This window comes from Sinocyclocheilus anshuiensis, unplaced genomic scaffold (assembly GCF_001515605.1).
Source record: "Sinocyclocheilus anshuiensis isolate Anshui unplaced genomic scaffold, SAMN03320099.WGS_v1.1 scaffold85, whole genome shotgun sequence".
In the NCBI taxonomy this organism is placed as follows: Eukaryota; Metazoa; Chordata; class Actinopteri; order Cypriniformes; family Cyprinidae; genus Sinocyclocheilus; species Sinocyclocheilus anshuiensis.
This window is the reverse complement of record NW_015536800.1, coordinates 798,339-813,461: the sequence shown is the minus strand read 5'-3', so window position 1 is coordinate 813,461 and position 15,123 is coordinate 798,339. Positions and strand designations below refer to the sequence as shown.

The following is a 15,123-nucleotide window of genomic DNA, read 5'->3' as shown; positions in this document are numbered from 1 at the left end:
AATAGTGTAAAAAGTATATTATAAATGTCTGAAATATTATTTGGATAATAATAAGTGTCTATTAAGTTAAATTATTACGTTTTTTCCTACTCATCATAGTTCCGTACAGTTATAGTACTGTATTTATTTATGGATTTTTTATTTGTTTTAATAATTTATTTTATTATGTATTTACTTATTTTGTTTGTATCTATATTTTTTCAAATGTGAAAAATGAAAATAAGTGTCAACAATTATTTGGAAAAATGTTGCTTCTCTTAAGTAGTAGTGTACTTTTACAGTACTGTATTTTATTTATATATTGCATATATATTTTAATCTCCTTTTATTTATACATTTTTTATCCACCCATTTATTTATTTTGGACTAATATTTATTTATTTGTTTTAATCTAATTTATTTATATCTTATGCTTGTTGATTTAGTTTACTTATTTTTTTTCTATTTTTTTGTTTGTATCTATCTGCATTCATGGCATTATTTTTGTTCATTTATTTTAACCTTAATCTTTTAAATGTATTTTAAACATTTTTTTCCTCAAAGTGGAGTGTTAATAGTGGTGCATTCAAACAAGATCTTCTCTCGCTCTCATTTCCTCTGCATTATTTAGTACCAAATACAGTACATGCATAATTTATCAAGATATATTTTAAGTAAAAAAAGTTCACAGGTATTTCACACATTACTCTCACAATATTATATTGTATTGTGCTTCATGCAATCACAGACCCTCTCCCACGTGCACACACAAAATCTTAACATTAGGCGTTATTTACTAGAAGCATGTTTATTATTAATGATATAAAACAAGTTATGAAACTTCAAGAACACAACATTCCTCTTGACTGACAATTAATAATACACTGTTGTATATATATATATATATATATATATATATTCATTAATAGGCTCGGTGACAGTACTTAAAGAGAATTAAATACTAAACAGCAAGAGCAGAATAGAGAAAGCCAATAAAGTTACAGAAAACAAAGACAAAAAAAGAGAGTGAAAGAGAGAAAAGAAAGAAAGATTTCTATAAGAAGTAGTACCTTTATACCACTTCAGTGTTCAGTACCGCTAGTACAGAGAGCAAGTCACGTTGTTTAGTGAGTACAGCAGTTTAAAGATGGCACACAAACATCAGTATTTAGAACCATGCAAAGCGGTTTAATACCAACCAGCAACCAGCATCAGTCCACAGCATCGTGCATGCCGAAGCATTGATGTTAACGTTTCAAATGTCAAAGATCGCAATTCTCCAATGATCGGACCACAAGAAAAGAGCCAGAGGATATTAAAAGAAAAAGAAACGACAACAGACAGTTCAAACTTTAAGACTTCAAATGTTGTTTGGCAAACAAATTGCAAAATGTAAAAGTTTGTTCGTCTTCAATAGAGACCCTTCTCGCATATAAGCAAGCAAAGGTTCAGCTCTAACCATAAAACGAAATTCACATCATCATCATCATCATCCAATGGAGTCCAGTGACTTCATAAACAACCTTCCAAGAGGCAACAAAGTGCTGGTCCTAAACTAGACACATTTCCCCTCAAGCTTTATTCGAATAAGCAAAAACCATCAAGAGGCTCCTTCAGATCAAACGATCAAGGAGCAAAAATCGCTGGCCATCCCCTCGGCTCAAACGCAGGAACGCTTTGTACACGTCGCAGATGCGCTGGCCAAATATTTGCACCAGTCTTTTCTCAAAAAGAAAAGTGTTTCGATTCTGCTTCATCAGTGCAATAAACGTCATCATTGACTACTCTCAAACAAGAGAAACAGAAAGAAAAGAGAGATACAGAGTGTGTAAGTGTATATACTAGAGACAAAAAGAGGTAGTGTGTGAATGCTTGTAGTTACGTATCTGAATGAGTGTGTGGATGTGTGTGAGAGAGAGAGATACAGACACCGAGAGAGAGAGAGAGAGAGAGAGAGAGCAGTATTCTCCAGGCCATGTCCATGGTGAAGCAGTTCCAGGATGAAGCCTCAGCCGTGGTAAGAGCTTCAGTGTGAGTGAATCCTCTGCTGTAAAGTCAGCTTCAGCTCTAGTGTTCAACAACTCCACAGCTGCTCAGAGAGGCTTATCAATGACAGTCACACCTGCAAAATGGCTGATATATGAGTCTATCATGCAAAATGATTGAACATTTGTGTCTTCTGAACAACAGGTCCTATGTGGTACAAATTCCACTACACTACACAACCACTAGGTGGAGCTCGTTCCCACAGTATGCTCTCTTTTTGGATTTTTCTGTTAATATTTGACCCATTCCATAAAATAATTTTAATTACGCATTCTATGATTCTGCTCTTAGAAGGTGTTACCTTATTCATAACTGATGAACTGCTAACAGTTCACTAAAACGTTTTATAAAAATATTTTATGACTCATTGATTAATGTGACTAGTAATAAACAATGTTAAAGCATCTCTTCTGCTGTTTTTTTTTTTTAAATTTGCAAATGTATGTATGCACAAAGAAAGTAATTTTAAGTACATTATATAATATATTAATATTATATCATTATATTAATATGAAAAAGTATATTTTTGTTAGTTGAATTAACATTTGTACATAGAATTTCTAGAATTTAATTGTATTCCCCCTCTATATAACTGCTGATTTCTGTTTGTGTTTTTCTAAATAAATAAATCTATAAATGTTTTAATATTTCACTGCCAAATCAAATAATTAGTCAAATAATAACCTTGCTATTAATCAAAAAACAAGACAGCATTTAAAATCACTTTAAAATTCACCTGGTTCATTCATTACCCTGGAAATAGAAGATGAAGTAGAATGCATTGCATTGTGGGACATATGGCACATTTGGAAAGCACTGAAGGACATTTAGGTATTACACTACATAACTGCTCAAAGGTTTGTCGGTAGATTTTGAAACACAGTAAAAACAGTAATACTGTGACATATTCTTACACTTTAAAATAACTTTTTTCCCCCATTTCAAAATATTTTAAAATGTAATTTATTCTTGTGCAGCCATGACTCCAGTCTTTAGTCACATGGTCCTTCAGAAATCATTCTAATATGCTGATTGGGTGCTCAACAAACATTTCTTATTATTATTAAGATTAAAAACAGTTATGCTGATACATTTTGTTTTGTGGAAACAATGATCCTTAAAAATATTACTGAAAAATGAATTTTTGAATAAATAGTACACAAAATATATACCACAAAAAGTAGTTGTTTGCCATTTTGAACATAGCCTCTTTCTCTGACCTGCATAGCTGCGTCCTGTGCTCATGCAGGTGGGCAGTAGAGTCCATTTATCAGTGTTTGGATTGTAGAACTCCACTGAAGCCAGGTTGCATGAGCCATCATCGCCACCAATCACATATAGCAGATTATTTACGGCACACACACCTGAAACACAGATAAACTTGATTGAACCATCACAGCTAGAATTGTTTTTGTGTGTGTCAGCGTGACACACTGTGCTGTTCAGCAAAGATCTGACCAACTCACCTGCATTCCTTCGGCACATATTCATATCAGCCACCTGTTTCCATGTGTTAGTGGCAGGGTCATAAACCTCACAGCTCTTTCTAACCAAGGGGCCGTCGTGCCCCCCTACTGCATACAGCAGACCTTTTAACACACCTACACCTGTCCAACACAAACATTTGTGGTTTACACAGACATATGTTGCCAGCATACATGAAGGTTTTGTGTGTGTGTGTGTATGTGTGTTACCTGCACCACTGCGGCGGGTTCCCATCTCTGCTCTATAAGACCATTCATTGGTATTTGGGTTATAGGCCTCAACTGTACTCAAACACTGACGAGTTGCTCCGTCATACCCTCCGACTGCATAAAGCAGACCTAAAAAAAAAGTTTGAAAATTGTTTATATCAGTTGAAATCCGCTGTTCGATAAACAAAAATGTTTGAAAAAATAAATATGCACTGCACAAAAACGTAAAATATATAAAAATGCATTTAAAAAAGTATTAAGATAACTTTAACCAAAGCTAAAATTACCAAGCTAAAGTTCAGGTAATGTTTCATTATCAATCACAAATTAAAATGAAAATGAAAATTCTGTCATTAATTACTCACCCTCATGTTGTTCGAAACCCGTAAGACCTTCGTTCATCTTCGGAACACAATTTAAGATATTTCTGATGAAATATGAGGGCTCTCAGACACTCCCATAGACAGAAAGGTAACTACCACGTTCAAGGTCCAGAAAAGTACCAAGATGATCGACAAAGTAGTCCGTGTGACATCAGTGGTTCAACTGTAAAGTTACGACGCTACGAGAATACTTTTTTTTGCGCAAAGAAAACAAAAATAACGACTTTATTCCACATTTTCGTCTCTACTGCATCACTTTGGACACGTACGTTCATGACAGTATCATGACGCGAGCGTGTGGCGGCGCTGACCTAGATTCGGCGTGATGACAGTTGAACCACTGATGTCACACGGACTACTTTGTGAGGGTGAGTAATTAATGACAGAATTGTCATTTTTGGGTGAACTAACTCTTTAAGTACAATTATGTGTTTTAAATATTAATAATGTAATGTACAATAATGTACTAAAGCTAAAAATTTGGTTTGGTAAGATTTTGTTTTAATGTTTTTTTAAGTTATTTGACCAAAATACACTAAAAACTATAATATTGTGACATTGAATACTATAAAATATATTCTAAAATGTAACTTATTCCTGTGATGGCAAAGTTGAATTTTCAACAGCCATTACTCCAGTCTTCAGTGTCAGAAATCAAATCTGATTGGTACTCAAGAAACATTTCTTACTATTATCAATGTTAAAAGCAGTTGCACTGTCTAATATTTTTGTGGAAACTGCGATACATGATTTTTCGTTAGGATTCTTTGTTGAATGAAGAGTTCAAAAGAACAGCGTTTATTAGATTTTTTTGACCCACTAACACTCTATTCTATTTCTGTTCTATCTACTTGTTTTCTCTTTATTTATTAAAAACATTAACCTTTAATTACTAACACTCTCTATTCTATTTCTATTCTATCTACTCATTTTCTTTTTATTCATAAAAAAAAATTAACACTAACATTCTCTATTTTTATATAAAAAAGAATAACTTTGCACTCTAACACTAGCTCTTCTCTATTCTATTTCGATTCTATCTACTTTTTATTCTTTTTATTTATTATAAAAAACAAATAAACCTTGCTATGTGTATTGTGTTAGACTAACCGGGGCTTGTCACAGCACTTACATTTTGTTGTCTTTTGTTGGTCTGATTGCTTCTATTGTCCTCATTTGTAAGTCGCTTTGGATAAAAGCGTCTGCTAAATGATTAAATGTAAATGTAAAAGCCTTTACTGTCACTTTTAATCAATGTAATGCAACCTTGCTGAATAAAATGGTTAATAATAATGATTTTGTATTATATAATTATCCATATTATTTTAATAGCTTTACAATGTTAGCACTAAGCAGCATCAAAACAAAATATGCAAATACACTAATATGGCAATATACTCGTTATTACGAAATTTGTGCAGTATATATATAATGGGGTCTGATAAGGTTGAAGACCCCTTGTTTAGGTCCTTTTTTAAACTCAGAATTCATCAATTTGAAATTGCAAACAAAAGCAGAACAGCCATGCAGGTCTATTGGCTGTGGCTGTACATATACAGACGGCGATTGGCTTCTTGGCAGTCACTAACCTCCAACAACGCCAACTCCAACACTGCTACGTCGCGTGTTCATGGGACTCACATGGAACCACTCATTGGCCTTAACGTTATATGCCTCTACAGTAGCTAAACCTGCAAACCAACATCATAATGGTCACGGATGTAGGAACACAGTACATTCCAGTTTTCATTAGTATCTTCATAATAATGAACATTATTGTTACCATAACCAACATAACAGCTATGCACTTCTCCACGTAAACAGTATGCAAGATAATGCAAGATCAATTAATGTATTACCTGTGCTGCCATCAAAGCCTCCAACAGCATAAAGCAGTCCGTTGAGGACAGCGGAGCCTAGAGTTGACCTCCGGTCCTGCATGCTGCTGACACAACACCACTCGTCTTTTACTGGGTCATATGCATCCACCGTCCTCACTCGTAATGACCCGTTAAAACCCCCGACAGCATACACAACACCACCCATGTACACCAAACCTACACATACGTAAAAGAAAAGAAAAATTGTGAATTAGCTTTCAAGCATCCAATATTAAAAATCAAATAATCAATTTTTTGTAACAGCTGTTGGGTAAACGAGTCAAGTACATTTTCATTGAGGCAAGTTGTCACATGCCTTTTAAATGTTATGCGGTTACATCATTTATTAATTACAAAAAATGGTTCATTAGTTATTTTGTATTAAATTTTGTCAGAATATACAGTACTGTTCCTTCTTGGCAGTCACTAACCTCCAACAACGCCGACTCCAACACTGCTGCGCCGCGTGTTCATGGGACTGACGTGGAACCACTCATTGGCCTTAACGTTATATGCCTCTACAGTAGCTAAACCTGCAAACCAACATCATCATAATGGTCACGGATGTAGGAACACAGTACATTCCAGTTTTCATTAGTATCTTCATAATAATTAACATTATTGTTACCATAACCAACATAACAGCTATGCACTTCTCCACGTAAACAGTATGCAAGATAATGCAAGATCAATTAATGTATTACCTGTGCTGCCATCAAAGCCTCCAACAGCATAAAGCAGTCCGTTGAGGACAGCGGAGCCTAGAGTTGACCTCCGGTCCTGCATGCTGCTGACACAACACCACTCGTCTTTTACTGGGTCATATGCATCCACCGTCCTCACTCGTAATGACCCGTTAAAACCCCCGACAGCATACACAACACCACCCATGTACACCAAACCTACACATACGTAAAAGAAAAGAAAAATTGTGAATTAGCTTTCAAGCATCCAATATTAAAAATCAAATAATCAATTTTTTGTAACAGCTGTTGGGTAAACGAGTCAAGTACATTTTCATTGAGGCAAGTTGTCACATGCCTTTTAAATGTTATGCGGTTACATCATTTATTAATTACAAAAAATGGTTCATTAGTTATTTTGTATTAAATTTTGTCAGAATATACAGTACTGTTCAAAAAGATTTTTTAAAATGTTGTGTAATGTTTATTTGATCAAAAATAAAGTAAAATCGTGAAGCAATTTTACTTTAAATATGCAATTATTTTAATTGCACATTTTTGTGTGCAATTAAAATAACTTAATTTCAAATTTATGTTAATATATTTAATTTATTCCTGCGATGGCAAAGCTGAATTTTCAGCATCATTACTCCAGTCTTCAGTGTCACATGATCCTTCAGAAATCGTTCAAATATTCTGATTTGGCGCTTTAGCAATATTTCGTCTTATTATCAATGTTGAACACACTTTATATTTTTGTGGAAACTGAAACTTTTTTTAAAATCAGGATTCTCTGATCAACATAAAATTTGAAGAACAGCATTTATTTGAAACAGAAAACTTTCTAAATGTCTTTATATGTCACTTTTGTTCAATTTAATGCATTCTTGATGAATAAAAGTATTAACTGCTATTAAAAACTAATCAGTAACACTTTAGTATAGTGACCAATTCTCACTATTAACTAATCACTTATTAACAGGCCTATTATTAATATATTTGCTGTTTATTAGTACTTACAAAGCACATATTCTACATCCCTATTCCTGCCCAATACCTAAACTTAACAACTGCATTACTAACTATTAATAAGCAGCAAATTAGGAGTTTGAGGCAAAAATTGTAGTTAATGGTTTGTTAATAGCAAGAATTGGACCTTAAAATAAAGTGTGACCAACTAATCTCTTAACTTGACCCCAAACCTTTGAATGGTAGTGTTGTCACCAAATGTTGTGCCCAATTAACTGTATCCTTTTTTCTGGGACAATAAGTAGTCAAGACTTACAGTATGTGCCTATACAAATATTGAAACTCAATAGTTCCCACCCCCCAATTCATGATTTCTGTATAAAAATATTCATGCCACATAAAAAGTCTGTGGGGTATATATTCCACTTAAGCCACTTTTGTGATGTAAAGAAAATAAAGGTAAATATAAACTTTCATTTATTTATTTATTCAATTTCATTTTCTTGCTGTCACTTACATGTGCAGTCACTAAACATAATTTCCATCACCAGGGTAAATGAAACTGCGGCATGTTTTTAGCAGAATACACAACAGATTCCTTAGCAAATAACATTCAACGCACCCAAGAGTCTCCTCCCCATCATTGTTTTCAGTACGTGTTCTAACATGTAGAGCTGTTGAATGTGAGACCAGGGTGAATCATCTTGCCAGTCATTGTCAATGATATGAGCGTGCAGCTCACCTGCTCGACATCGTCTGGAGGGTAATTCTGCCACTTGGAACCATCTCTCCTCCTCGAAATCATAGCACTCCACACTGCGGATGGCTTTAGGGGCCTGTCCCCCCACCACCATCATCACCTTTAGCACACATGAGAAAAGACTCCAATCAAAACCATCTAGCACGCGGCTTCTCAAACTTTTTATCTAGTTTTAATTATTTTGTTAAAGTGGTTTAAAACATGTGCCAAGTTCTTAGAAACATACTCTATGATTTTTAAATTATAAAATTTTTAGTAGAGGTTTAAATATAATAGCTATACAAAATGTCATGTGTTGTCCATCAAGTAAAAATAATGTAGTATATATAAATTACTAAACTGTAAATATTATAAATTCATAAACTATATGCACTTTTTGGGGAGCTGTGCAATTCTATATGAAATTATAATTTTCTGAATGTTCTCCCAAAAAATTCACCCCAAAAAATTCTGTCATTAATTACTCACCCTCATGTCGTTTCAAACCCGTAAGACCTTCGTTCATCTTTGGAACACAATTTAAGATATTTTTGATGGAATCTGAGAGCTGTCTGACCCTGCATAGACAGCAATACAACTGAAATGTTCCCAAGTCCAGAAACGTAGCAAGGAGATCTGTAAAATAATCCATGTGACATCAGGAGTTCATCCGCAATTATACGAAGCTACGAGAATTAAAATAATCCATGTGACATCAGGGGTTCAACCATAATTTTACGAAGCTACGAGAATACTTTTTTGCGCAAAAAAAAAAAAAAAAAAAACCTACTTTATTCAACAATTCGTCTCCTCCGCATCACCCTGTAGCGCCGTTTTGGAGCGTATCAGCTGGACGTAAACAACGTATGCTGTTCTGTGTCAGCTGCGTCACGCCGGATCTGTTTCCTATGTTGTTGTGATTTGATCTGAACGAAAACAGCGTATCCGTGTGGCGCAGCTGACACAGAACAGCATACGCGGTTTACGTCCAGCGGATACTCTCCAAAACGGGTCAGACAGCTCTCAGATTCCATCAAAAATATCTTAAATTGTGTTCCGAAGATGAACGAAGGTCTTACGGGTTTGAAACGACATGAGGGTGAGTAATTAATGACAGAATTGTCATTTTTGGGTGAACTAACCCTTTAATTTTGTTGAAACCAAATATAATTTCAATCGCTTGGTTTAATAAAAAAATTATGACTAAAATGTCCACAAATCACATCAGAGACATGGACTAGAGATTTGCACCCATTGTAAGTTGAGCCAAGATGTTCAGATATGTGACAAGAGTTTGAATCCAGCTTGCATCATGTTCCCAATCTCCATCCACTGACTTCCTGCTCTTTACAGCTAATGAAAATGTCAAAAAAAAAAAAATAATCAAGACTGTCCAGACAAACCTTTGGGTAGCTGATGGGTGTTCTCACTCTGGTGCGGATGGTCTTCATCGTGGAGCGCTGCTCGGCCGGCAGCAGGTGGTACTTCATGGCTTCAATTAGGTAGTCTTTACAGGCGCTGCTGTTCTTCACTAAAGTTTCCTCCTCCACCCTCTACACACACACACACATAAAATTCAATAAAAATTAAAGAACATCAAAGCAAATATTCACTAACGCATTACTCATGCACACACATATACCTGTACGAGGTATTCTCTGGAAAGAAGAGGCAAGCGAACATTTTCCATCAGATGAGCCATGTGTTCCTGACGCACATCTTTATCATGCGTGACCCAAGCTATGACCGCTTCAAACACCTACAAACACCCAGGGAAAGTTTAATACCTGTCTCATCTGTTATACCTGCGAATTAATCACAAATCATCAGCATGAAATACAGGTGTAACTGTAAAAAAAGTTACAAAACATTTTGACATCTGATAACTGCAATCATAGATATGTATAGGTAGATGCCACATTCGACCATTCCAAACACGTTGACGCATCCGCCATCTTGGAACAGTCTATATGTCATCATTCACGATAAAAATCAATGAGTTTCAAGACGCAACAACATTGTGCAGCATCTGGTTGTAAAAACTACCTGAATTTAAATTCTTAAGAAATTGGATAAACTTTCACAGGTAAGAATGTGTTGGTTTTTTTGATATGTATTAACTCAATATTAAAGTACTAAAGTATTAGTACTTTTAAATGCTTTGTTAGTTAACGGCTTCGTCTTGTTGTATTGTGTAGTTTAGCAAAAGCATCTTCTGAAGTCGACTGAAGATATAGATATTCATACATGCATATAACTACAGTTGCAGTGCAGATGCACCGGCAACTTGCTTTCAAGTGTTTACAGACATCCCAATATGGCGGACGGCTTACATATAGCAGACCACAGAAACAGCCTCTAATAGGGCATGTATTTATACATATCTATGACTGCAATAACCTACAAAGATAGTCAAAAATGCATGTTACCACATCGCATTAGTAGTAGTGTAGTGTGAACACTAATACATCGTGGACAACATCAAAGCACCGCCCACTCAGCTGTCAATCATTCCATTGCACAATAAAGAAAGTAAAAATAACTTCAAAAATCTTGTTTAAAGTGCCCCTATTATGCCATTTTTAAGGTTGCTAATATTGTTTTATGAGTCTCCTAAAACAGGTTTACATGCATGCAAGGTCAAAAAACACGTTAGTTTTCTTAAAAAATAGATTTAATTTTACCTCGTTTCTAAATGATTCGTAAACGACTCGTGCGAAGCAGTTCAAAGAATCAGTCTCTCTAAACCCCTCCTTTCCGTGAGCCCTCACTGCTGTGATTGGTCAGATGGCGCAGTCCCTTGTGATTGGTCTACCGCGTACAGCGTGTGTCGGAAACGAAACATTGCCATGACGGAATGACAGCCCTGGAGACTTGTCAATACATAGAAAAGATGGTATGGACTGTACCTTACCAATTCGAGCCTGAGTCTGATGATGAAAGAGTTGAACTGGCTGATCGACAAGAGACTGATTCGCAAGCACAACTGGAGCAGGATGTTTCTCAGTGGTAAGTGTCAAGTATTAACAAGTTTGTGGTAATTATAAGATGTGATAAAACAAATGTACTCTCACAGCATAGGATACAGTGTCTTCTCGACATGATGTTAACCACATGGAAATTGTACTGTTTGTGGGCGGGCAAGTTGAAGTTGGCGACGTAGAACGTGGGCAGACATTATGCAAATGTGTACTTCGTGACGTAGAGCCATAACAGAATAAGATTTGAATTCCTGACGACTCGTTTAGGCGATTGCGAGCCGACTCTTTTTTTTTTATAGACAATATCCTTATTTATCGTGCACTGTTGGCTTCACAACTTTGCAGATAGTTTATGTTCACATACAGCTACATGACACACTGCATGAAAGGTAATATTCGAAAAGGCATAATAGGGGCACTTTAAAATACTCTTTGTGTCTGTTTTGTATGTTTGTATAATTTTACCATAACAATATAATGATTCTAAAAAATGTAATGTGGAGCAACCATCAAGTAAAAAGTAATAACCTATTTCCATCATATTAACATATGATGTTTTTTGGTTCAATTAGAATTATTTATATGCTATAATAATCGTTATTTATTATAGCATATAAATTTAATTTTTAAATTAAATTTAATTATGTAATCGTTACTCAATTTTGAGTTAGCGCTTTTTTTAATATTTAGATTTCCAGTTTTAGTTTTATGTTTTCATGCAAGTTATGTGATTTTGTCATTTTAATTAGTTTTTGTTTTTTAACATTTACTAATTCATTGTATTATTTAAAATACAGTTGCCACGAGGAAAGTTTCTCATCTTATATTTATATTTTATTTTAATTCAGCTTTAACAAAATTATAACAAACTTGTAACAAAAAATTTTCGAAATAGTTTTGCAGGTAGGATTAGTTAATAATATTTTGAATTAGCATTTACTTTTATATTTATTTTTCAATTTTTTTAGTTTTAATTTGAGTAATTTTGATGATTTTTTTGGTTAGTAAGTTAAGTGATTTTGTCATTTTAATTAGTTTTAGTTTTTTTAACAAGTGATTTTGTTTTGGGGGTGTACTAGAATAGGCTCTCATACTAGGTTGTTCGAAAAACACATTATTTTTCACATATTTTACATTATTACAACACCTCTCTCTCCAGTCTGGCATGAACGGCTCGAATAGTTCCTGTATCAAATTAAGGCCCGCCTTCTGAAATACGAAATGTGCTGTGATTGGTTAGCTGGGCCAGTGTGTGTTGTGATTGGCAGCACTCGGCGCCTGGTCGGAAAATGTCACGCCCCTTACAATAGTCGCCTGCGAGCTTCAGTGTAAATATTGCGTCAATATCAAATCAATTTGAGCGCGATTTAAACCCAGATGATTGTAACCACTCTAAGTTCGTCTGCTTTGGGAAAGCTAGCGCATCTCCGAAATAGTGATGATAACACTCGTTGCCTTCTCTAGTGCAGCTCAACCAGGTCTCGTCCCATTCGTCGATCTTTGTGATATCACAAATCGCGGAAAATATGCGTTGTAGTCCAAACGAGTCGTTCGTTGTAGTTTTTGAAAAGTGATTTCTGTTAAATAAAATATCTCCTTTTGAAGTGGACTTTGAGCTTTGTAACTTTGCAGATCTTTTTTATGCTCAAACAGCAACGTTACAAACTAACTAAAGTTGAAAAAGTGAAAAAGCATAATAGGACCCCTTTAATTTACAGATTCATTGTATTTTTTTTTTAATACAGTTGCCAAGGCAAGTTTTTCATCTTATATTTATATTTCATTTTAATTCAGCTTTATTTCAACAAAATTATAACAAACCTATAACAAAAAATGTTTTATTAAATAGTTTTAGGATTAGTTCATTATCGTAACACTTTGCCTTGTAATAACAAGGTCATTTATCAAGAGACTTATTGACCTTGACACATAGTCATTAGAGTTTGCAGGGCTCTTCTGTATGATATTATTTTCTGTTATTCGCATCTTTTCTTCAGAAATAAGCATTCGGTCAAAATTGAAATGCATGTAGTCACAAAATTAAACGCATTCTCAAAATCTGAACACAAGTGATCACAGGAGATGTTTCTGAGATGCGTGTCAATACCAGGTTTAAATAGCATTCTAGAGACGGATGTTAATACCAGGTGGAACAAGCCAGACGTAGAACTGAAATGAATTCATTAAAATACAAAAATATGATATCTTTAGAAGCTGGTGTTGCCATGGCAAAAATACAGCATGGTGCCCACGCCTTGCATCTTCCAACTCCTGTTTCCATGACGACCAACAAACTCTCATCAGCAGCTACAGCTATTCCCATAGTATTATTGTACCAGCAGTATGTTACCATGGCAACAGAGCTGCTGAAGTCTGCATGATAAAATCACCTGTGTGCTGCTATAGTTACAGCAATACAAGCCTCTCATCAAACGTGATGCTACCTTTTCTTCTGATGGAATGGTCAGTTTGTCGCTTGCTATGAGGCTGCACACTTGCTCCATGCCCAGATTGAGAAACTCTTCACTCTGCACGACCTCTGAGAAGTGTTGCTCTGTGAGTTTCGATGAGTGGGAGAGAGATTGAGGCTGTCAAACAGAGTTACTAACACATCCAATAAGGAACATAACTATTATGACTACCGTGTGCATGAACTTCTCAGTTCTTTCTTTTATAGATGGACACACACCTGCGTACGTGTTGGCAAGATTGAGCAGCTCTGTGCAGGCGTGCAAATCGGCGAAGGCGCGGATACCGAGGCAGTTGGTTGGGTGAAGTTGAGTTATGAGAAACTCGCAGCAGGCCTTTTTAACTTCCTGTAACTGCAGCAGACCAGCGGCGGGCAAGAGCACCTGAACACACACACACACAAACAGAAAAGACCTCACACACGGCTTCATACGAGCCCTTTAAGAATTTTGTCTCCTGCATTTTTACTTGCCCTGACAAGAATTTTACACGCATTAAGGTCACTTTAAAAGGATACATGTACATATTTTAGCAAATTTACACTGTTATACAAGCTGTACACTCACTACTTTACATTGTAGCACATTTCCTTCATTCCTTTACATTTCTTCAGTTTTGTCACATGGAAAGATATAATAAAATATTTACAAAAATGTGAGGGGTGTACTCACTTCTGTGAGATACTATATATATATATATATATATATATATATATATATATACACACAATTCAATAATGTTTTACTCATAAATATGTCACATTACGTAAGTGCAAATGTCGTTTCTTGACGTATAAACCCAAGACGCCCTGTGAACCTATATTGGACATGGGGTGGGCGATATCATATTACCAAAATCTTATATCACGATATGAGTAACTTTATTTCACGGTAACGATATATATCACGATAATTATTTTTGCTTTAAATAAGGTCTTTAGGGCATCAAAATTTTAGATACCATAAAAAATTCATAATTCTTGTCACCAGTGTCAATATCACAAAAAACTAATACTAGCCCAAATAAAAAAAATAAAAATAAAATAAATAAATAAACAAACAGCCAGTGATTAAATAAGCATAAGTAACTAATTACAAGCAACTGGACAAAAAATACAGTAGAACAAATAAGAAATGCTACATACATTGTATAAAGTAATCAAATGTATAAAAACACTGCATATTCTTCACTGTGCAAATTAAATATATATTTCTTCTTAAAGTTACAAAAGTGATTTAGTTAAGAGCAGTGAGAGATTTTCTCTCTTTTGTTGTTTGATTAACATGAATGAACGACAGCA

The 15,123-nt window shown here is 35.0% G+C and overlaps 1 protein-coding gene across 1 annotated transcript in view; it reads right to left on the bottom strand.

Moving 5' to 3' along the window:
- Positions 1–794: 794 nt before the first annotated feature.
- The window catches only part of LOC107655955 (kelch-like protein 2), a 25,026-nt gene continuing 10,697 nt past the window's right edge, over positions 795–15,123 (bottom strand). The window contains exons 5-15 of the mRNA XM_016443593.1: positions 14,044–14,206; positions 13,799–13,908; positions 10,016–10,132; positions 9,777–9,926; positions 8,377–8,494; positions 6,687–6,884; positions 6,414–6,515; positions 3,720–3,848; positions 3,492–3,632; positions 3,246–3,389; positions 795–2,101 (exon numbers count right to left, since the gene is read on the bottom strand). Of these exons, the coding sequence (XP_016299079.1) occupies positions 2,073–2,101; positions 3,246–3,389; positions 3,492–3,632; positions 3,720–3,848; positions 6,414–6,515; positions 6,687–6,884; positions 8,377–8,494; positions 9,777–9,926; positions 10,016–10,132; positions 13,799–13,908; positions 14,044–14,206 (1,401 nt within the window). The 3' untranslated portion in view covers positions 795–2,072. The remainder of the gene's footprint in view (positions 2,102–3,245; positions 3,390–3,491; positions 3,633–3,719; positions 3,849–6,413; positions 6,516–6,686; positions 6,885–8,376; positions 8,495–9,776; positions 9,927–10,015; positions 10,133–13,798; positions 13,909–14,043; positions 14,207–15,123) is intronic.